General features: G+C 43.4%; 2 protein-coding genes across 2 annotated transcripts; one reads left to right on the top strand and one right to left on the bottom strand.

Annotated features, from left to right (window-relative positions):
- Window positions 1-802: 802 nt before the first annotated feature.
- ptdss2 (phosphatidylserine synthase 2) lies at window positions 803-17715 on the bottom strand. Its single transcript, XM_079742982.1, has 13 exons — window positions 17526-17715; window positions 16681-17031; window positions 13667-13768; window positions 12465-12547; window positions 10184-10251; window positions 8671-8805; window positions 8163-8213; window positions 7585-7698; window positions 5519-5637; window positions 5104-5218; window positions 4312-4457; window positions 3025-3210; window positions 803-1069 (listed from the first exon to the last, which is right to left on the bottom strand). The coding sequence occupies exons 2-13, from the start codon at window positions 16920-16922 to the stop codon at window positions 934-936; spliced, it is 1497 nt and encodes a 498-aa protein (XP_079599108.1). The 5' UTR covers window positions 16923-17031; window positions 17526-17715; the 3' UTR covers window positions 803-933.
- Window positions 17716-21474: 3759 nt separating this feature from the next.
- Window positions 21475-23708, top strand: cdkn1cb (cyclin dependent kinase inhibitor 1Cb). The gene is made up of 3 exons (XM_079743773.1): window positions 21475-22180; window positions 22323-22437; window positions 23039-23708. Exons 1-2 carry the CDS (start codon window positions 21619-21621, stop codon window positions 22433-22435), a joined length of 675 nt encoding a protein of 224 aa, XP_079599899.1. The 5' UTR covers window positions 21475-21618; the 3' UTR covers window positions 22436-22437; window positions 23039-23708.
- The last annotated feature ends 625 nt before the right edge of the window (window positions 23709-24333 follow it).

The raw sequence follows: 24333 nt of genomic DNA, 5'->3' as shown, positions 1-24333 counted from the left end.
TGTTCTTTCAGCCAAGCAATTCCTCAGTTGCTGGGCAGCCCCATGGCCATTGCAATTACACAAAACATGATGGAAAATAACAATTAGTTCATTTGTACACTCCTGTTCCACATTGTGCCTCCCAGGAAATCAACGACCAGGCAAATATTGGAGATTGCATAGGAGCAATGATTCAGAAAAATCAGAAATCGTTGATGGCAAGACTGGGGTCTAACTTCTCTCTGTGGTCTGTCGGAAAAATACGCAACAGAACCAAAGGGTCCTCCATATTGGTAAAGCAAAAGAGAGCGAGAGAAAGAGAGAGAGACAGAGAGCGAGAGAGAGGAGGTGGGGACAGACCATAGATACTGTACGTCCTGTCTTTTTCCTGGTAACCAATTGTCCCCTCTGCTTATGTTCACCAACAACAATCCTTATAAAAACAACAACCACCATAACCCCACCAGCCCCTGACTTTCAATCACCAAGAATCCAAATCAACATAATAATTACAAAATATAAAATAATTTCCTCCTGTGTACAAGCCCACATGGTTCCCTAATTACAAAAGAAAATACAATGAGGTAAATCCCTTTAGCATGACGAAAACCACACCCACCGCCCCCCTGCTCTCCAACGGCATTTCGGTGCCAACAGCGGCCGAGCCAGCCTTGGAATGACTCCTCGAAAATTCGGGTTCAGGCACAACAACCACAAAGCGCACTTGTGCGCCTTCCGCAGCCTAGTCCACCCTCCCTCATCCGCCCAGCCCAATAGTGTCACTCACACCAGTGTCCCCCCCTCCCACTCACCCGAGGCCTGATCCACCAACACCACCACTACTAGTGTTGCTGCTTCTACCACCACCACTCTTTATTGACCCAGCGTGACGATCCTTCCTGTGCAGACCCTTGCCTCCCTGTGCGTGTGACTGAGCCGAGGAGCCGAGGGCCGCTAGGACCTCCTTTGGCGCACCGAGTCCCAGCTGCCGTTCAGCCGGCTGCGGCCCGAGGGGCCGCTGGCGCTGCCATTGCCCACCGGACGCTCCTGTTGGCGCCGCCGTGTCTCCTTGTAGCGCAGCGTGATGTCACTGTGGAGTGGGCGGAGGGAGGGTGGATATCATGAACACGGGCGGAGGACACACACACACACACACACACGTTTGTATACCCAGGAGAGTGCACAAAAGCGGAACTCAGAGTTGACAGAAGCACACTGAAAACGTCTGAAACGCACATTTTCATATACAAACTGCATACTGCAGTTTAATTTGAGCTGATTGACCCCGCATCGCTACTGGCCGGTGATGTTCTGGGAGTAATGCAGATAGAAATCACTTTTTCCCCCCCCCCAACCACAAACGGGAGGGGGGGGAAAAAAACGAATAGACATCACACAAGAACTAAAAGGAGGGCAGCTGCAGGTGGTGGGAGAGAACAGACCAGGAACCTACCTCTCTGCTCATGAGCACTACAGCTAGAAAACAAGTAGGGGGCGGAGCCAGGGAGATGTGGGCGGGGCAGGGAGTCAGGGGAAGAACACATACAAAATATAAATAAACTTGAAATGTTGCCGACGATAGAGCAATACCTGCTTTTGGCCAGTAAGGGGCAGTATTACACAGAGGCCACACCGGAATGTGAAAAATAAAACCAAACTATTGCAACATTTTTAGAAATAAGGAAAATAAACCTGGATGTGGTCAGAAATGCGAGAAATTTGAGCTCGTGAACCGATGTATTTGCCAAGAAGTTCACCGTGACAATGTCAACGCACCGATGGTGTTCTTCAGTTAGTTTTGGTGCACGTGATTAACCTTTATACAACATAAAATCACTGAGTGACAGACACCAAAACCACACAAGAAAGTATCTCCCCTGGTAAAGGCCTATTGTAGGTCAACATGTGACGCTACAATACGCTACAATAGAGATATTGTGAATTGCATTTGAAAATATTCAGATATCAGCAGGGACACCAATTTATAAACATAATGAAAACAGCTTTTTTGATAGTAACACAATTATAAAATCAGCTATATTCTTCTTACTGATAACATTTCATTGCCATTTTTGTGGAGTGGTTATATTTCTACAGTTACACCATAGACATATGATCTTACATTTCATTCAAAGGTAGCTACAACACATTTCAAACTCCAGTGGGCACTGTACCAACTAGTGGGCTAATCCAATGATTCATCTCACATTTAATGTCCCGAACTCTGAAGTTGAATGTTAATTATTATTTTTTATACTTTTCAACATCTCCAGTTAAATTAATTTTGTGTTTATCTAATTTTGTGTTTCAACTGTTAAAAATATAAAATTCCTAACTTTTTCATACAATATGTTTTGTATTCCATTTATTTTGCGGTCAATGCACTGTGTTTGACACATTTCCTGTTCCATACATTTTGTATTTCCCTACATTGTGTTCAATACGTTTCTTGTTCCATACATTTTGTATTTCCCTACATTGTGTTCAATACATTTTATATTTCCCTACATTGGTTTCAATACGTTTCCTGTTCCATACATTTTGTATTTCCCTACATTGTGTTCAATACGTTTCCTGTTCCATACATTTTGTATTTCCCTACATTGTGTTCAATACGTTTCCTGTTCCATACATTTTGTATTTCCCTACATTGTGTTCAATACGATTCCTGCTCCATACGTTTTGTGCGTCCATACATTGTGTTCAATACGTTTTCTGCTCCATACGTTTTGTGCGTCCATACATTGTGTTCAATACGTTTCCTGCTCCATACGTTTTGTGCGTCCATACATTGTGTTCAATACGTTTTCTGCTCCATACGTTTTGTGCGTCCATACATTGTGTTCAACACGTTTCCTGCTCCATACGTTTTGTGCGTCCATACATTGTGTTCAATACGTTTCCTGCTCCATACGTTTTGTGCGTCCATACATTGTGTTCAATACGTTTCCTGCTCCATACGTTTTGTGCGTCCATACATTGTGTTCAATACGTTTCCTGCTCCATACGTTTTGTGCTTCAACACATCATACTCATCAGACTCACCGGATGAAAAAGCGCCACAGGGTCCAGGAGAGGATGAGGAAGATACCCAGGAACCAGCACTGCGTGACGAAGAACGGGATGGGCAGCATGATGGTGTTGGGGTCATACTTGACCACGATGAGGAACTCTGTCACCGTGATGGCGGCCACCAGCCACGCCTGCTGGCCTAGCTTCTTGTGGAACTTCCTGTTGGGGGTCGAAACGTCACTCAGGGTTAGGATGGAATAACAAGAGATACTTGCTGAAGGAGGCCTACTTCATGTTTACTGTAGGCCCTCTGGGGAATCAGACCCAGAACCTCTTCTTTTTTTTCCTCAACGCTGTAGTCCATGTGCTGTGTGTTTGTTCTCCATGTCTTAGTCCATGTGTTGTTTCTCTCTTTCCATCTAAAGGACCAATGGAAACGGAAGCAAGCCTCTGGGCTTCATGGTGTTTTTAATCCTTTTGAACACTTCTGTTAATTGTTGTTCAATAAAGTTTTCAATCAACCTTTCAGCTAAATAATCCCTCAAAAGAGATCCCTCAAAAATGGGAAGCCATTTCAGAGTGATCTGACAAGAGGAAAGCCAAACCAAACGTTGTTTGTTGTCAACATTTGTCAAGCAAATGTTTGTTGTTCTTAGAACTTCAGATAAACAACTGATTATTAGAAGCATGGCCGGTTGACCAAACGATGAACCATGCCAGCACTGCAGTAAACAACTATCTGCAATAGTTCGGTAAGTAGGTTGCACAGATACAAATACAAACAAATACATAGTAACCTTGGTTAGCCCCATAGTTGCCATGGAGACCATTCAATAATGGATAGCCTCATTCCTCATGACCCTACAATTCCTGATCTGTTGAACTAAAAAGACACAGAGCATCGCACAAATTGAGCCCACATGATCCGGACTTCAGTCCAAAAACACTAAGCGTGGGACACACTGATTGGCGGACAGAGGGAACTCTTCACCCCAACCAGGAGAAAGAGTTCATTGACATCCCGATTTCTCATATCCGCTTATGGAGAACGTCCGTAGTGGCACCAATGGCAGTGTCACCAATGGCAGCCAATTGAAAGGCTTGAAAAAGGGTTTCAAAATACATTTTATTTTCTCCACAGTCAAGGGTATGGATTTTCTTTAACAAAGAGCCATTAGCAAAGCGAAGAAAAGGTTATATCCATTTTTAGAACCCCCACCCATTAGTATTAGATGGGTTAGAGCTAACAGATCTTTTTGTTATGTTAAATTTTTGCAGAAAATAATTAAGCAGACAGATACGGTCGCCGGGGGGACTTACGGGTCGTCCATGAAGTCATAGATCTCCCGCATGGCCACGCCCCCCACGTTGACGAAGAAGACGAGTCGCAGCAGCACCAGGTAGTGTTCCGGGGGCATCCACAGAACAAACTTCAGGTAGAAGGTGTTGAGCTCCGCCAGCAAGAACTGAGGACCCAGACAATATATATCACTTATATAATTTTGTTTGTTCTGGGTCAAAGCGGTTTCCTAACCCTTAGGCTGCTAATGTCTGTGTTCCTGATTTGTAAATCTGTGTTCCTGATTTGACTTGACGCAGCTCACGTTTACGAGCTGCCGTGCTAAGCTGCTCTGATGATCGAGAGGACAGGAGCGTGAACAGCATATCATTCTAGTCATGAATCATATTATTCCTCAATAGAATAGAACAGCGGAAGACTTGTCTCATGTTTTGGTCTGCTGGGTTGGATCTCTTAATCACACATCATGTCATGTACATACCGGTAGTCTTTGTCAGTTAGCAAGCCCATGGTATGACGTTAAGCTCTTCAAGGACATATACATATTAGACTATGAGAAAAGTGACTAATTTAATTTAAATCGGGTAAGTCATGTCCTCATGTCAAAACAGATAAGAGAAAATCAACGTTAAACTGAATTGAGGCACCAAATAAATGGCCAAATCATCAAACTGGCATCATTTACTCTTTGAACCATTTTACCGTTTTAAATGTATCAGACTCTTTCAACCAAAGCGACAGTGAACTCAGGAACAGTGGATAAATGCTTGCTTGCATCCATGTTTGATCTGACAGAAAGAGGCCGGTCGTACCATGAAGATGATGCCCAGCACGGCCAGCCAGCGTCGCAGGTTGGAGGCGGGCTTCCACTCAAAGTTCACCCAGCTGTAAGGTGTGAACTGGAAGGCTATGCGCTTGATCTTCCCCCTTTAGACAGAGGACCGGGTTATAGCTACACACCGCCCTACAAAGCCCACCATTTTCTAAGGCAAAACAATTAAATTATTAAGATAAATAGATAGATATACCTAAATAGCCTATATCTATAGATATATCTCGATCTATAGATGGAGATACAATTGCAAAAATAACAAAAAAAATGTTTTAACAATTAATTAAATAGCATAAATATAATCAGTAGAGATAAAAGGGGAACATCAATTAAAGGAGGGACTAGAAACAACAAAAGTGAGAACAAGTAACATCACATCGAGTCATGCTGCTTACTTGTAGGTGGGAATGCTCCAGAGCCCCTGCCACTGGTAGGGCTTCATGGACAGCCAGCCGAGGGTCTTCATCCCACAGTAGATGCCCAGACTGTTGCACAACAACACATCCATGATCCACTGGAGGGAGAGGGGAGCACAATCAGCACCATGCCTTCATGACATGCAGTGTCTGCCTACTCACGTGCTGATGAAGTAATTTTCCCCACAAGCTGAAACTCTTATGTTCCTCAATTATGTTTTTTTTTTTGTTTCTCTTGATGTGTGTGTTAATATTTGTGGGTCTATTTTTGCATATTGTATTTTAAATGATTATATCTTTTCACTTGTTATTCAAGATGCTGCTCTGTCATTATTATTATTATAATTTTATGTTTACATAAGGAACTTGCATAAGGAACTCCATTTAATTCCTATTACTGTAGTGACATCCATATTTCATGTCCGGGATTAATAAAGTACATCTTATGCTTCAACAATCTATAAAAAGGAACGCAAGACGGAGTCAGTTTTATGATAGTGAGCAGAAAATATGCTTAGTTTAGCCTTCTACAGGCCTTCTGCTTCTTGCTGGTTATTAATACATCCAGTCAACCTTCTAAAGTGGTTACGACCCCGAGCTTGACAGACAGTACGTTCAGTGACCTGCACGTTGTTAAAAGTCGGCTGCTACAGGCCGTGCTTCATTCCATACAGTGTCGGCAGTAATGTCAGTACAGCCTACCAAGGATTGACTTTATCAGATAGGAGTGGAATGAAAAAAGTTCTGTTTCTCCAGGCCTTGGATCAGGGCAAAGTATCTGACATTGTAGTTTGTTAGGGTTTGTAGGAAATGTCTTCTCCGAATGGTATCTGCTCTAACTATCAGGGAAGAAACAGATTATGCTATTTTTACTTTGTGCCTGTTTTTGGAAATATGAATATTTAAATTTGAATCACCCAAACTACTAATTCCCCTTTTTGGCCAATGCTTATGTTGCTGGTATTAGATGATGAGGCTTTGAGAGTTCTTCCAATTTTAATTGCATGCATTGATTATTCACAGCCTCACATGTAAGTGACCTTGGATTAAAGTATCTGGCGAAATGACTAAACTATATATTGGGAAATATTAGTGGTGCAACGGTTCACGGGTTACCCGTGATCCGTACGGATCAACCCTCACGGTTCGGGACGCAAGTGATCCGCGGATCGGCTGATAAAAAAAAAAGCTGTGCGTTCACGTGATCAGCGCATGTTTAAAGGACAATTCCGGTATCAACAACATCATCAAGTATCGAAGCGAAATACAGTTTCTATTTTGTTTTATTTGGCAGTCCGTAAATCCACTTGAAACAGAAACCGGAACCGGACATGTTTATGTTTGGTTGTAATCTTTTCGCTCGGTTCTCCGTATCAACAGTAGGGCTAGAACCGAGCGAAAAGACTACAACCAACCCCCCTTGCAATGAGCAATGAGTCTTCCAACCGAAATCTATGGATTTAAAAAATGCCAAATAAAACACGACAGAAACTGTATTTCGCTACCATACTTGATGAAAAAAAAGAAGATGAGGATGTCTGCATTGCCTGGGGAGAGTGTAGACTCTAAACTCTGCCCAGGCAATGCAGACATCCTGAATTTAAAGTTGTAAATCCAGGGTTAGGGATTATTTGCTATCCATGTTAAAAAGAAGACGGAATAATGCCTCAGACTGCAATTTTTTTAAATATTGACTATGCTTAAAAGAAGCAGGATTATTACCTAATTTTTCACTTTATTTTGTTTTTACACATTTGAAGATTTTATTTAAAGTCACATTTGTCTTGTTATCTTATTATTATTTGTTGTTGTTGATCCGAAAATGATCCGACCCGTGACTCAAAAACCGTGACACGATCCGAACCGTGAGTTTTGTGATCCGTTGCACCCCTAGGAAATATATTTCCTAGGGGTGTCATGATTCATCTTTAAAGATGGGTGATATATGCATCCCCAGTGAGGGGGATTCAGGAATCTAGAACAACAAACACACCAAATAAATAAGAGAACAAGGAAATAATAACAGGATGAGTCGGGTGACCTACATGGTCCCACCAGCACTCTGAGAAGTTGGGCAGCTGGTGCTCAAGGCTGTACTCCAGGAACTCAAACATCACGCTGATGATCATACACATCCACCAATCACGGATCATCAACGTCTGTGTAGAGCGAGAGAGAGCAGATATTAAGGAATGACATCAAGCTGGAAGAGAAGATATACAATAGTGATATATGAGAACATGTAACAGATCCTCTGCAATTACTATGACTCGTTTTGAAAAAAACACAAACACATCCTATCACAGCACTCATATTCACTCATCCAATAACAATCAGTTATTGGATTGATTAACACCTCAAGTCCTTAAGGTGGTATAATTTATCTGGCATAATTACACCTTTTTTAAAACTGGGCTACTGCTATTCTAAGAGTAAGTATACTATTGGGAAACAATAGCGTAACTGGAGAACTTGGCAGGGCATTTAATCCTGGTTGTATGCGTGTTTAACAGTGGGGAATGTTCTGCTATGTTATGGAGGCCAGGGAGCTGAGCTACGCCAGCACTTTGTTCCACAGCGTGCCATGTGAATGAATGAGCGTCAATGAAAGGATGAAACATACCTTGATGTACCAGCCCAGGAAGTGAGCGGGAACAAAGCCGTCCATCTTGTCCTGAGGAGACAAATAACATTCTGTTGTCAAAACATTGTTGCAGTCAATCAACTATTTTCATATTGCTTTCATGTAAACTAAACACTTAAAATCCTAGCCTATTCAAAGCGTGCTTGGCTGATAAAGCCGTCCGTATCAGTTTCTGGTTCCACGTTACACAATAAATGTGTTGCAGTTCTTATTCAGACTATATTTAGTATGGCGGACTGAAAAACAGGCCAAACACCCCCCTAAACAACACTGCCCTGCTTTCCTTATTTCACAGGCTAGGGAAACACACGGCTGACATCATTATCTAGCAGATTTGGGTCAGCATCGTCATGGTGAAAATCCAAAGTCTGCCATGTGTCAGACTTGGGGGGGGGGGGGGGGGGGGGGGGGGGGGTGTCTCATCCAGCAGAGAAGGGGGGGGGGGGGCGTGGTTTACCCACCAGCAGCTGGAGGTGCTGTGGCTTACCCAGAGGTTGTGGAACGGGTCCGTTTTGTTGCCCGGGTCGTAGACCAGGCAGTTGCCCCCATAGTCTCGCTCCGGGAGGGGCACCCCCAGCTTGGGGTCGATAAACTTCATGAACTGCCGTCCATCGTGCACCGTCTGAGGTAACAGGTGAACGAGAAACACATCAGCACAAAGAAATACATGTACGAATGCAGTTTAATATACATCAATTACACCAGCTACGTATACGACTCCAGTTATGTGTGAAATGAACCCGATGCTTTGGAGGTCATTCAGAGTTTTGTTGGAAATGTACGCAAATATGAGCCTTTCGGAACACCTAAATATGGAGGGGGGGGCAGTGGGGACAGAAATAGAACTGCATGGAAAATTACAGAGGCTGACCCAAATTCGTTTTTCTTTGATGAAAGTGTGTGGCGGGGGAATACTAGTGGTAAAGAGCGGGTTGGAGGGGTGACGGTCTTTAGAGATAGTATGTCTGCGCCTTTCAAAAATCCCCTAGAAAGCGCATCCGGTGGTTTTGTCCATAGGGCTGCTCTTGGCTTGCCAAGAAACTGACACTTTGTGGGAAATGGGTCCGGGTCGACAAGACAACGGAAGAACTGCTCGTTTTTTCAGCCCGTGGGTTTCATTTAAGCGTAGACAAATCTAAACATCGAAGAGATATTCCAGAAGTACTCTCTAGTCCTGTACAGATTCTCAGCAAACACCACTCTGCAATCCCAAACGTTTACATTGAGAGAAAGCACTCAAAGAATTGGCTTCACATTAAATAATTTTCATTTAATTTCAAAATAAGGGGAACAGCAACGAGAGTACTGCCTCATATACGTGTTGTGTGAAAATCATGGTCAGCAAGTATTTTTTCCACAAACGCAGCAGAATAAAAATAAATACTGCAAAGTAGGACAATCGTCATTGGACCAGAATTTACATACTCCATCTATCTTTAACTAGGAGGAGTATCTGTATGCATGTGCCCTTCAAACTGTTTTTCTGTCCTTAGATTTCCCCGACAACGTTCATCTGATCGGCTTCACACTTGGCGGATGTATTGCTGAAGGCCCAGGGAAGTGCAGCGTCGACTTTCAAATCGTTTGAATGAGCGGCCGTCGGGAAAGCAGAGAGAAGCAGTACAGGAGCCCAAGAAATCAGCCTGAGCAGACCAGGCACGTTTCTAACAGGCCCTAGTTAACAAATGATGTAAAAGGTCAATTTTCTCTGTTGATTTGAAGTTGATGGTGCGCTCTGCAAGTTTTTCCATATGTAGCAGTACTTTATTAAATTAGAAAGTAGCTCAGCGTGACAGTTTCCCTTTGAGCTAGTCGTCACTGGGTGCGGCGAATCACGGGTCACGTGTCGCTGAGGGTGGATGACGTTGGACTATGCTTCATCTGTGCTTTTTACAGATTATTTGAATAATGGAAGCAAAGTAGGGCTGGAATAGTACACACTCATGTGGCTACTCGTGCGCGTGTATGCGTGTGCGTGAGTGTGTGTGTGTACTACTCGCCTGAAACAGGATGAAGATGAGAAAGAGCTCGTAGACCACTGTGACACAGAGCCAGAAGCGCCAGTAAGCTTTATAGGGCGAGAGACACCAAGCCGAGGAAGAGAGAGAAACAAAAAGAGAGAGACACAAATGGAGAGATAGACAGAGGTAGGTAGGCAGGGAGAGACAGACGAGAGAGTCAAGGATTACTCTTTGAACATAGGACTAAAGTCCACCTCTTAAGAGGTGGAAAACGAGATCCTAGTAATCCGAAATACACACACACCAACAAAAAGTAAACTAAACAGTCAGGAACATTTCCATCCCAACTGGCTCTAGAGAATTCTAATGGTTCCCATAACAACCAGAAACCAATTGGTCAGCAGCTTTTGGTCCCCAGAGGTGAACTCCTCTCTCCGCAAACCTAGAAAGCAGCGCTCAAGGAACACCCATCTCAGCAAAGCAGCAGGAAATATTTAGTCCATTATCCAAAAGGGACTTTTTTTTAGCTACATGTGCTTAATGAGGGGCTAGACAAGGGGGTCAAGTAAGGGATAAGCATAACACTCAACGAGGCCCACAGGTAGACTGAACTGTGGTTTGTTTTTTTACATTGCTACTCATAATAGACACATTTTCCGTATGAGCTACTATTTACTTGACGTTTCTGCTGTGGCACCAAAATCCATCTTCTTATTTAAAAAACATCCTACTGTTGCCAAGGAACCTATGTTTACCATGGTAAGGGTTAGCCTCATATAAAGGGGAGGGGTATGGCGACACTGACTTCCATTGAGACCAGCTTTCCTCATCAATGTATCTTGATTGCCTGGCTATCTAACCGGTTTGACAAGAATACAAACTGATCAGATTCTCCCTGATTGATTTTTCCATGATTGATTTTTCCATTTGTTTGATTATGAGCTCATGTTTTACCTGTGGCACACCCAGTTATTGCTTGCAAAGAAGGTTGGCTGGGCAAAAAACCCTTAGCTTGCTCAACACGTCAGGCAACAAGACTCTCCACAGATGTACAGAGACACTAAAATGAATGCCCGTCAGACAGTCACAAAGACGTATGTGATGATTACATACAAACATGCAGTCAAACAGGCACATGTGCTGACAACATACAAGGATGCAGTGGCACAAGCAATATATCGCCCAACTAAGGTGCGCGAGGAAACAACTTTGACATCAAAAACATTTTGGCTCTCCAAGGGGAGGGAGTCAGTCAGTCACACGCTGTCTTAAACTAGCAATACCATGGAAAATCCTCAGTGTATAAGTAGATGTGAGGGTTCTGGAAGAGAGAATCTGAGTTTGGTATTAGGTGTACAACACTATTCTGACAAAGACAAGCACATGCTTTGGACAGGGATTAAACAGCTTAATAAGGTAACAGGGTCGAAGCATGGAGATGTTGCACAGAGAGCCATGACAGTTGAAGAGTACCTAAGCAATGATGCATGTCCAAGCTAAAGATATTTTGGATGAGATGCCAACGGAGACCGAGGAAAAGCATGAATCACTCACAGAATCAACCCCCCCCCACCCCCCGAAGCTAACACACTGTGGTTTGTGACTTCTACAGAGTCAAATCCTTAAGAAAACACCACATTTCACTCCTACATTTTGCCCAGTGCCAATTATTCACTTTAAGTGACATGTTACATTTAAGACACAACAGACGTGGTTGCCTTGCTAAATAAGTATAATATCCATCATACCAAATTCAACGTATTTTAGAAGGAAATAGATCTTCTAGAATTAATTCAGATGCTGTCCCAAGGGGCAATGTGTAAACGCTATGCCAGGGAATGACAGCCGTCAGTATATATTTACCCTCCCTCATATGACTGCAAGTCCAAATTGTGTCTATTGATCAGAATGATGTTGGATCCTCTGTGGTCTCTCAGCATCAACCCATTTCCACAGGAAGAAGAAATGATTGGCAATCAATACTCCATTACAGACCTGGAGTGAACACCTGCACTACTCCTGAAGAAGAGCAGTGGGCTCTTAAGTTGTTGTCAGTAACAAAAGAGGCGGAGGTGGATCTTCATCCGTGTTCTTTGTTTGTTGTTTTTTTTTGTAAACATTCCCAACAGCCTGGCAACGTCCTCAATGAGAATCAAACTGCTGATTCAAAGATGGAGATTGCTGTCATCGCTATGTTATGCTACTCTGCTAAGAAGTAGAAGAAGTCAAGTATCTTCACCTGTGGTCTTGCCACAAACCTAGGGTCTGGAAGTAAACTTAAAAAGGCTTTGTTTGTTTGAATGCATAATGTTTGTCTTACCAGGATGTGGTCTTGTAAAGGGGCCATCTTTGGCTTGGGTCACCCCAAAGCAGAGGAAAACCAAGATGCTGGCCACAATTCCTCTAGAAAAACAACAAAAAACATCACCATCAAAAAACTGTGTGCATATGTGTTCGTCAACTGAAAGTGTCCTTAGTTCCCAGCCTCACTCTTAAGTGGCTTTGGATAAAAGTGTCTGCTAAATGACTATTTGGAAAAATAGATGACCTTTTGACCTCTACATACCAAGGCTAGTGGACATTTGACAAAAACAATTGCTCACTTCCCATGGAACCACTTACACGCCTCGTGAATAAATAATGACCATGTTCACAAAATCCCCAGCCGACTAACAACAGCTTAGCGGGATTGGACAAAGGAAGAGGAAAAAACAACTTCCTAACTGATCCACGACAATCAGTCTCTCAACAGGGTTTCCAAGGGTTTAAACCAGGGGCTTTAGAGAAAGGTACCACCAATGCATGTGTGCCTATGCCTGTGCCCTAGCATGAGAGGGACTTTAAGTTAATATAATGTGTCAGTGATTATTTGATTAAGAGTGTCTATATGCATCTGTGGGACTCGCAGTGATTATGCGATTAAGTGTGTTCGTGAGCGTGTGTTCGTGTGTATGTATGGGAGGCAGCAAATCCTGTTAGGAATAGTCTGACAATCCTTATCCCCTATAGCAACATAGGCACGCATTTGTCAACTGTGCAACCACCCACCACCACAAGCATGCCTTACACAGCTATTCCTATTCTACCTCTCAGATAGACATGCATACATAATTATTACTCCAGTACATCCATATTCTTGCAATGCATATTATAAGCTACAAGCACAAAAAGCCAACACAGTTTAGTTGTAGCTGTAACTTTAGATAACAGGTTATAGCTCAATGGCTAACTTTAGTCACTGAGTTATTACTAAATGGCTAGCATGAAATGGGGCCTACGAGGTTCAAGAAATCCCCCCTCAAATGCTAAACAGCTCACGGATTGCAAATATAAAACCCTAAACATGATACCCTCTACGTGACAGGGTGTCAGCAGTACTGCAGTCTCCACATTACATAATCCAACAGTAAAAGCATCAAGGGAAAAATACATTTCTGAAGCCTTGGTTATCCTAAACCAATGACTTATTAAACTCCCTGTCACAACTGCAGGCCTAAGGAATGTGCCGAGTGTCTGGCCAACCTTTTGGTGTTGAAGGTGGTGTCTTGGGGGGTCTCCTCCAGGAGGGTGACATAGACCAGGACACAGGTGAGGATGAACAGCACCGTCACTGTGTGGGCTCGCCTACAAATAGAGAGAGGCCGACATATTGAGCGACTTCTTTGATGGAAAAACTTTGAACCAAGAGAAAGTCCAGAATAGGAATACAGAGATCTATGATCCCCACATCAAAAATACAAATCTTAAAATGTAACTGCAAACTAAAATTGTACTTAGGCTACCGTTACATGCTTTTGTGTGCGTTTATAAGCCTGCATGTTTACCTACATCAAGGTATATATATATATATATATATATATATATATATATATATATATATATATATATATACGTACGCTTATGTTTGTCTATGTATATGCAGGTGTGCCTATGTTTGTGTATGTATATGCATGTGTACTTATGTTAATGTGTCTGTACGAAAAGAATGAGGAACACAAAGGGAGTGAGGGAAAGACAACAGTGAGGGGGAGAGAAACAGGGCGAAAGTCAGAAACAGAGACAGAGAGATACAGCACAGACAGGAGAGAGTGAGACGGAGACAGGAGTCAGAGGGAGACAGAATCGAAATAGTGTACGAAGTGCACAGAAAGCATAAAACAGAACAAGCTAGAGCGCTGTAGGCATGCAAGGCCCTTGAGCGGGCAGCCATGGTGCGTTAAATACAAAGGCAGGAGTGCACTTTGGGGCTGTTAAAGTGCTCTTTGCTGCAGCCTGACATGTGCTGGGCTTGCACAAGTGTACCCTTATTGTTTCACCAATTAAACAGCGATAGGAAACCGCGATGACCTAACCTTTTCCCTTCCAGGCACCATAACAAGTCCAAAAATAGCATGGCAACTAAAATAACCCAGCAAAAACCCAGGAATATCAAATCGATCATATCATCCATGTTGTCTAATAAACAATACAAATTCATGGTAAAAAATAAAACATAATTAATATGACAGCAATTCAATATAATTTTGCATTGATTACTCTACTCATCTCACCTCCTATATCTGACAATGGCGTCGGAGGCTTGTGCCTTGAAAAGTGTCATCGGGATAAAGTGGATGAACGACACCGTGCTCCAGGGAGAAGGAGGTGTAGTAGTAGGAGGGGTTGTTATAAAAATGTCTGACACAAAAACAGAGGAAAACATAAGATAAGTAAGGGGGTAAAAGGTGAAGAAAAGAACTAGGAACATATGGAATGTAGAAGAGCGCTTCAACGTGCAAGCAAGGAGGGGCGCCGCTAGTGAACTGGGAGGTGCTAGCCATGGCAAGATATGTCACCTTAGTACATTCCTGTAGGGACCCAACTTTATTACTTTGCTATGGAGGGAAGAAAAACTAAATAGCAATGAAAATAATTATTTAAAAAAAATGCAATAACAGATAAAAAAAGAACAGCATATGAAATACATTGTATGCCTTGTACTCATGCATACACAAGGGAAGGTCAGTGCAGCCACAGACCCCAGTTCAGCTCTCAAAATAATACGACCATGGGATCAAAGACAAATGCAGCCTTGGCCCAGTAAGGAGAGTGTACTACCTGTCATGGCAAAGGAGCCACTGTCAGCATGCAAATATTGCTTATGCGGAGGCTTAACTAGTTTAGGTGTCAAAAAAGGTCCCGTCTTCCCGACCTTCCCCATGCCTGGCAACAGACATGTGGGATGGGGCCCCATCGTCGCCGATCTGCATCGCTCAAGTTCCCACATCAAATTACAAAACACATCTATGGTGGTCACATACGATTCAAGAAGTGGGACAGAGGCATACCTTACAAGGACAACAACACATACAGCGACAAATCTGATCAATGTCAACACGATGGTCTATTCATGGCTACTGAAAGTGTGAGCGGTGGTGATCAGGTCAGAAAGAGGAAAAGTTTCATACTAGTTATGACAAGAAGGCAGGGTGGGCTAGTTGTCAGCACTAAGTACAGGGACATCTTTAAAGAAGATGCCAATTCTCAAAACAGGACTCAATTCAGTAGGCCTATAAGCATTGAGTAGACAACTGAGGTAACAAGACTTACAGTGTTTGACTGTACTTTTTATTAGGTTTTTAAAGTTAAATAAAATCAAATCTATGTTTCATATGGTTTGGGCTTTGATATAGATAAACAGATCTATCCATTTATCCATAGATAGATTTATCTAAGAGAGAGAGTGCGTGAGACACATACACTTGAGCAGAAGAGATGAGAAATACAAATGGGAACAGTATTAATGATTGATTTTTTTACCAACTACTTAGATGTTTGTACTGATGTTACACGTTCACTCTTGGAATGTGTTAACCGTTTATTACTATTAACCATTCAAATAATGTCTCAACTTCATATATGCGTTACACTCATTGTTAGAATAGTCTAATGTATAACGCTGCACAAATAAGAACTTCCAAAGACAAGTCAAACATTAGAAGTCAAACATAAAAGGCAGGAATGTGTGTATCCAAGTGTGTGCCATTCACATAGGAGTTTTCTGAAAAAAACTCCCAATTTCATTTTTTTTCCCCCTACTGTTTCGGCTGGCCCATTTACATTTCACTGTTTTAGCATGCAATTCAACACAATTAAAACCTGGTAACTTTTGGTTGCATGGAACTGCTTGCCAATGTCTGAAGCTGTGTACTGTTGTGTGGACTGTGGACTTGTGGCCTGTGCTAGTTTCAGTGACATCTTAATCTCCCAAGGAGTCAAACTTCAGGGCTATTTTGAATTGAGTGCTGTGTCTTAATCAGGTAAGAAGTATAACCCAGCAAAAGAGCCACCAGAATCCGCGGGGTTACTCATAAGACAAGCGGCTGACACACAGGCACACAATAGCACGCCTGTCTTTCAGTTCACCTTGAAAAACCAAGCCCCACCACACAGCCTCCAACACATTTGACATTGTCATCAACATTAGACTCAGACGCATGGGTCACATAACACTTAAACGCAATAACAAAAATGGTACAGATTTGCAGTGATCTTACCAAAAAAAGGTGTTCGTGCCATCATCGAAAACTTCGCATTCCGTATTTCGCCGAGACAGGAGGTCCCTGGACGTCTGCTTCACCGCCCTGGTTTTGGTCGGCGTGCCTTGCTGCTCTGGACCAGAAAGGGCCGGGTCGAAGGAGCCATGGCTCATCTGCTCGTCGAGCAGCGTGGCGGGACTCTTGCCGCCGGCGGTCATCAGCCCAGCCAGGCCGCCCTTCTTCGCCTCGCTCTTGGTCATGGCTCTACCGCATGCGTCGGTATGACTGCTGCTCAGTCAGTACCCCTCGCCTCTGTTCCTGAGCAGTGTGTCATCCGTGTCAACCCCACCCCGGGTGAATGGCAGCATCCTGGGATTGTCAGAGGACGACACACGTTTGCAAGAGCGATAAATCAAATATCCGCGACAGGTCGCATACGCCGGGGACCTGAAATGCCTAGGCACACGGCGTTGGACTGACTGTTCCAACGACGCCCTACCCACCTGGCAGAGAACAGCGCCAGTGAACACAGTCTAGTCTAAAAGCCCCACAGTTACGGAGGAGAGCTGAAACTATGCTCTGAATGTGGGGTGCGAACTGTCAGACGTGTAGGAAAATTAGCGCGCAAAAACACCTTTCTGTGAATGTGAGACAGGTTATGTAACCGTGTAGCTTAGCTAATCGTAGCATACTCTTTCTGCCCATTGACCTTGTAAGGGAGCCCCTTAACTGACAGGCGCATCCACATTAACGTCACTAAGCACACTTTAGACGCTTTGTTCCCGACGACGAGGCAACATATTGCCATAGGGAGGGGACTGAGTATTCATGTGTTATTGAGTTAGCAAGCGAACGTTACTTACCAATTTATAGGATTAGCGTTAATACTACAGCTCGGACGGATTCACGTGAACAAAGAGCCGTTACATGGGTGACAGCGCGCGTCGCTCTTATGTGGTGTTTGAATCGAGCTCGCGCTGAACACTATTCCAGTACCGCTCACGGAGTTAGCTTTAAGTGGAGGAATAGATTGAATCGCCGCACTCGATGCATCACGTGTCCATGGCGTCTGGCCCATGTCAACAGTGACGATAATGCATCCGGTTTCAGTCGTTTCAAAATAAAGGTATCATACGTTTCCAGAGCTTTTACTTTGAATGTGCGATGATACGTCCTGAACAAAGGTCCAAGAAATACACTTTGACTGTTGTTTATTGCAATAATGGAGATGATATATTATCATTTTTTTCTACAAGGTTTCACTCATATGACATTATTAAACCCTCGGTCTGAGATATTTTGCTAAATTTACCTAGATTCCCTTTCCGATAACAAGAAACTGCCTAATTGTATGTCGAGATTTATGAAACAGTGCCCTCTAGTGATTAGTGTGGTTATGTGCCTAATCCACCAATGTAAGAACAATAGCCCAACGAACAAGAGGATTAAAAGCGCTCTCCAGTTATTTATTTATGGGTATAGTAGTTACTTTTTCATCCATTCCTGAATATGCTTGTCTTTCTTTATTGTTTGAAGTAGCCTTTGAAATGTAAAAATTATACTATCTTTGGTTACTTAAGTGTACTGCGAGTTTTCCTATGTATTTCTGATGCTGACACAATATTTTGTTCAAATGTCTTATGACAGAGAGGATAACTACCTATGCACCCATTCCTTTCTTAATAAACGTCATATTGAATGTAGGAGAATAATAAATTAGTTTGCTTCATATGATGAGGAGGTATTTAAATCAATACAAAAATAGACCTCTCACACTACAAATGTTGTAGATGTATGTTTCCATTGAGTTATTTACACTATATTATTTGTGAACCACTAAGCTGTACTATACTTACTAATTCTGCTATTAAACCTAATCATTATAAATGAATGTTTTGACAAGTAGACCTTTGAAAGAAAAATAGGTCTACCCCCACCTATTCAGGGAAGCAGAATGGCCATTCATCAGGAATGGCGGCCTAATGAGGGAAGCCTTCTATTGGCCATGAGGGCGTATCAAAGGAGCAGGATGTACCTTCCCAGGTAGAAGCCAGAGCACATGGGTAAGTGCCCACATAAGGTGTGTGTGTGTGTGTGTGTGTGTGTGGGGGGGGGGGGGTCACAAACTGAAGCTGCTATTATCACACATCCCCCCTTTCATGTTATTTATTACTTTACTTTGTACTTATTACTTTGTCAAGGTAAACAATACAAATTAGGAATAGGGGAAGGGTTGGGCCAATGGTGACATCGTCTTAGTACCTGAGAGAGGGAGGCAGAGCTGGACTTGGATCATGCAGAGGAAATAGTGAAATAATTAAGGCAATTTCACTCTCACGCACACACACACACACACACACACATATTCGCACACACAAAAACACACACACACACACACACACACACACACAAACACACTCACACACACGCACACACACACACACACACACACACACACACACGCACACACACACACACACACACACACTCTCTCTCTCTCACACATGCACACTCTCACTCTTAATTACAACATTTGTTTAACCATGTATGAACAGGATTATGATAAAGAAGGTGATTAGGAATGGTATTTTGAACCAAACTTCACATTGCTTAGAAAAATGATTGATAAAAACACGCACACACATACAAACACGATTGTTTTTAAGCTATGTTGCTGGCTTTTATTTAATTACAACATTTGTTTAACCACGTGAACAGGATTATGATAAAGTAGATGATTAGGAAAAGATTAGAAATGGTATTTTGACCAAACTTGTCATTGCTTAGAAAAATTATTGATAAAAACATGATATGATAAAAAATGATAAAAAAAAATGATAAAAATACTAGTATTAATAATAATAACTTTGATTGAACTGTCAATGCGTACAGAAAAATCTCAGTTAATTTTAATTTTGATGGAGGTTTATTTTCATACTTTTGATTTTTTCTCAGTGAAGTGCTAAAATTAACGAAAAGGGCATGAGGTCCAGCCAACTCCTTGAGGGGGGACCAGCAAAGGGTTAAACTGGGATGAGATAATCATTTAGGTTCTAAAGAACCTGGATGATTATCATTAATCATTAATCTACACATTGGTTTTCAGGTGTCACTGATGGGCCTGCATAATACATTTGATTACAATTGATCAAATGCATTCAATCGTGCACGCCTTTTATTAAGCGATGTTTAAATGATGTAGCCTAAGCCTATTAAGCTTATACCTCTCTCGCGCACGTTAGTGATCGGTAAAAAATCTCTGGTGATGTTTTTTTCAGGTAACTTCTCACTCGATTCTTCGTATATTTATTAACAAATATGCGTGATTTATTCAGACTGAATACAATTCTCGCACAATACTTGGAAGAAATCGACACCAGAGGGCGCAGTTTAGAGGGAATCTTTCTAGAACTATTCGATTCAAAAATAGTTAAATATATGATCTTTATAGTATTGTACCACTACGAGGCACTGTTGCACTTCTTAATGATTGCAGGGGCGTTGCCGGCCTCCCCTGTGTGCCTGCTTCTTGAGTTGACTCCGTTCGTGTCAAGCTGGACTAGGCTTCCCGGCAGATTTGTTTTTTTACATCGTCATTTGTTTTACCTGCACGTTTGAACAACACAAAAACCTACACCTAGCCCTACTAAATGATACCCAGACAATCGGTCCATTATATATACTCGACTGCACATAATGACAGTTATTTTTTTATACCCGTTTCGTTCCCGCAAAACAAAGCAAACTAACCTTTGTGCATAACTTCGTTAGGGGGTCGCTTCACGCTGCGCGGCCGAATGACTTGACGTTGGTCGTAAAGTAGCGTGCATTCAGCAGTGCAATTATTGGTTCAGCCCAGGGGTTACTCGACGCTGCTACAACGCTGTAGTGTAGCTCTGGAGTAAAAAAGAAAGAAAAGAAAACGCAACCACTACACCGTATTATGTGATTACATAATTAGACTACAATCTGCCCAAACGAATAATACGACATATCGTATTGAAAAGTTAAATCATAGAGAAGGAGACATTTAGACTACTTACTGAATAAATAAATCACTGCTGACAGAAATAACATGATATCCCTGTCCACCAATAGGTTATGTTTAATAATAGATGATCGTGATGTTAAACGAATGGGCACTATCTTACGCTTCATGGCAAACAGCATTTAACGGCAAGGGCTTTTTAATAGTAGCCTACAAAAAATTTGACAAATCCCTTTTTGCATACTTTCGTATAATAAATAAAGCATCATAACTAAATTGTATATAATGTCGAGTTGATGAACGGATGTAACGATTTGCCCCTGTTATCTGTTTGCCCTGCTGAGGCCTATGTGCTACTGCTTAGAGGAGATCAGGGCATGATCAAACTGAAGAAAAACGCTAGAGCCTGATCACTGTATGTGTGTGTGTGTGTGTGTGTGTGTGTGTGTGTGTGTGTGTGTGTGTGTGTGTGTGTGTGTGTGTGTGTGTGTGTCAGTGTTTGCGACCGTCCGTGTCTGGGGGGGGGTTCGACAGGCAGCGATTCATAGCGAGTGTCACAGCGAAGAAGATTTGAATCCGCAGTCCAAATTTTCACCCCACAGCAGTCGGGACCGTGATCAGTCAACTGGCTCAAACTGTGATCAGTCAACTGGCCAAAGGATAAGGAGAAAAGAGGTGAGGGGGGAGGGGGGGGGGGGGGGAAGGGGCGGGGCCAGAAAACAAACCAATGAGCGTCTTGTTGGTGGGTTCACGGCTTGAGATCTGTTAGGAGCTTATATACGCTGTGTTGCGCAGCAAAGGTACATTTAAACCGGATTGCGTAGTAGTGTGGAGCGTGACAGTGAAGAACACGAGCACGTCGTCCATACCCATAACACACCATCCTGGTTCGACACTACGGCAAGCATCTCTTGTTTTGTTTTGCTTCATTCTCGGTTTTGGGTGTTTTTTTCCCCCGGAGACGCGAGATGTCTAACGTTCAGCTGTCGACCGCTGCGCTGGAGAGGATAGTCGCACGGAGGACCTTCCCCCTCCACGCTCGGACCGGCGCCTGCAGGAACCTCTTCGGGCCGATAGACCACGACGAGCTCAACCGGGATATGAAGAGCAAACTGCGGGAAATTTCGGAAAGGGACCAACAGAGGTGGAACTTTAATTTCGAGGCGAACAGCCCGCTTGTTGGGAATTACCAATGGGTGGAGAGCTCCGTGGAGGCGACCCCGGGTTTTTACCAGGACTCCGTGCAGACAGGGAAGATCAGGGTGGCCGCGACGCCCGTCCGAGTTATGAGCCCCTCGGAGGAGTCAGATATCCAGGAGAGCCCCGCTATGGATGTACCGCCGACCTGCGAGGAGCGTCTGGCCGCGTCCGAGATCAGCACCGTCGCCACTACCTGTCCGGCGGAGGTGAACCAGGAGAACCGCAGGAGCAAGCTCAACTCGGGGGTCCAGACTCGCAGCAGGCAGTCCTCCTCATGCGTGCGACGCAAGAGGACGGCCGCTCCTGACAACAACAACGCACATATAACAGGTACATATCGGGGATGGTTTCAGCTATTTCTAACGGTCATTGTGTCCTTTTTTTCGGCCGAGGCCAGTCTATTCTGTGTGATTCTCGCCCTAACGAATGCCCAACCGATGATCCTAAACCTAATTTCTTCTCCTCCTTCCAGACTTCTTCGGGAAACGCAAGAGGCCCACGGAGACCAGATCGACGGAGAGCGCCTGTCTCTCACCCAAGACTCAAATCCCAGTAGAGCAAACTCCACGGAAAAGAATCCGCTGAAGGTATGCCACATTTTTAAACCTTCATCATCTAATGAAATATTCTCTTGGATTGTTTGAATTAATGTCATTCTATGGCTGTGATATATTTGTGACGGGGTTCTATTTTACGTTTGAGCCATTCGCAGTTTATTTTTTATTTTTTTTATTGAGCGTTAGAATCAGGGTTTATTATAGCATTTATGATTACGGTTATATATACCGTATTGAACACCGGTGCCTGACGTTTAATAACGACGTGGCTGCGTTAAAAAAACAAGGGTGGCTGGGCTGGGGGTATTTATAGTAGGCCTATAGCCTGGTAGTAGCCGGGAGGGGGGGGGGGGGGGGGGTTGATAGTAGGGTTGTAGTCGCTGGAGGAGGGGGTGATAGTAGTGAAGTAACAGTGGTTTGGGGGAGGGGTATGTGCGTCATTGTGTGGCGGGAAAAGACTCGGGTAAAGGGTTACGCCCGCTGCTCTGACTGCAGCGGTGTCGTATTTCACCAGAGCGCTGACTCAGTCGTTCTCCGGGGGGGAGACGGTGGGACCGCGGTTGGCTTTTTTTCTTCCTCTCCACACGGCGTACGATCCTCTAATAATCGTATTTTTCTTTCTTTCGTCCAGGTCTTTTGCACTATATCCCACAAAATAGAGAGTTTCTGGAAGAAGTTTCTCCTTCTGCAACGGGCGAACGCGGCGGAGGTTGAGCGCAGAGAAAAGAGAGAGCGGCCCGGGCTCAACGGGTCCGCCGGCGCCGGCTGCACCCGGACCGGAGGACCTCCGGCCCATTGCCGCCCCAAACACAGGATTCTCAGGATTACCGCGGTGTGGAGAGTGAGAGAATCCGCCGAGTGACTTATCTTCAGTACAAATGTAGCATTCATTGGTTGCTTTGCGTGCAGCCCACTTGACAGTGTTAAATGTTTTAACATCTGTGCAATCCTAAATTACTTTAAAATTGTCTACACTGGCCAAAAAGTGTACAGCTTTATAGAGACAAAAGCCTATAAATGTTTATTTCTGTTTCAAAGTCTTTCTGTAAATGTTTATTTTTATTGAGACTATTTTAACTTATAATTTATTTATGTTTCTTTATATTTTAAGTGCTTTGTTGATTAGCCCATGGGCATCGTTTTTATTTTATTTACATGTTGTGGTGTTTTGCAATCATGTAGCTTATAGTAGCCTATACACCTGGAATAGGATCATTTGTGTTTCTGAGCCGGTTCCCATGTCCTTGTCCTCATTTACTTATTGCAATTTTATTTCAAAACGCTTATTTCAAATAAAAATATTTTCCATTTCAATCACCTCTAAATGTTTCGTTCATTCCTCAGATATTCGATAGTCATTGAAAGTGTACTCGGTAGCCGGCGCATTATGATCTGCGTCATCAACCGATGACAAACTCCGTAAGATAACTTAGGGGCCTACAACACACAGGTACTTGCCGGAGACCCAGTGTGTCTCTAGTGCATCAAAGATTGTAACAAAAGCTGAGCACAGGTATACCCCAGTTTGTTGGGAAAAAGGTGGCGTTACTGTGTCCAGGTCGGTTATCTGTGTGACTTTGGGGGTGTGGGGTATGGGGGCATCTCTTCGCAATCTCATGGTACGAAACATTGAGGCTACTACGGGCAGAACGGCAGCTGCGCAATATATGCTTGGATTTAAAGACCCTTTCGCCTCTAAAGAACTGCAGCAGCTGCCTTTGGAACCCCGCATTGTCCACGCGGACACCCCCACATTCACACGCACTCATCAAGTCCTCTAAAGAAGCACTCACACACACACAGGCGCGCGCACGCACACACACACACACACACACACACACACACACACACACACACGCACACACACTATTTACTCCGTGGTGGATACACCGCACACTGCCACAGTGCACCGGGCGTGGAGGCCAC

Source organism: Pollachius pollachius, assembly GCF_949987615.1.
Source record: "Pollachius pollachius genome assembly, chromosome: 9".
NCBI lineage: Eukaryota > Metazoa > Chordata > Actinopteri > Gadiformes > Gadidae > Pollachius > Pollachius pollachius.
This window is presented reverse-complemented; position numbering and strand designations above follow the sequence as displayed.

Bases quoted from the DNA above. Each gene is read 5' to 3' on its own strand.
- ptdss2 (XM_079742982.1), bottom strand. From the start codon at position 16,922: ATGACCAAGAGCGAGGCGAAGAAGGGCGGCCTGGCTGGGCTGATGACC. The intron at 4,458-5,103 runs GTACGACCGGCC...CTGGGTCCTCAG, and splicing joins TGCTGGGCATCATCTTCATG to TTCTTGCTGGCGGAGCTCAA. The intron at 1,070-3,024 runs GTGAGTCTGATG...CCCACTCCACAG, and splicing joins CTGTGGCGCTTTTTCATCCG to TGACATCACGCTGCGCTACA.
- cdkn1cb (XM_079743773.1), top strand. From the start codon at position 21,619: ATGTCTAACGTTCAGCTGTCGACCGCTGCGCTGGAGAGGATAGTCGCA. The intron at 22,181-22,322 runs GTACATATCGGG...TCCTCCTTCCAG, and splicing joins CAACAACGCACATATAACAG to ACTTCTTCGGGAAACGCAAG.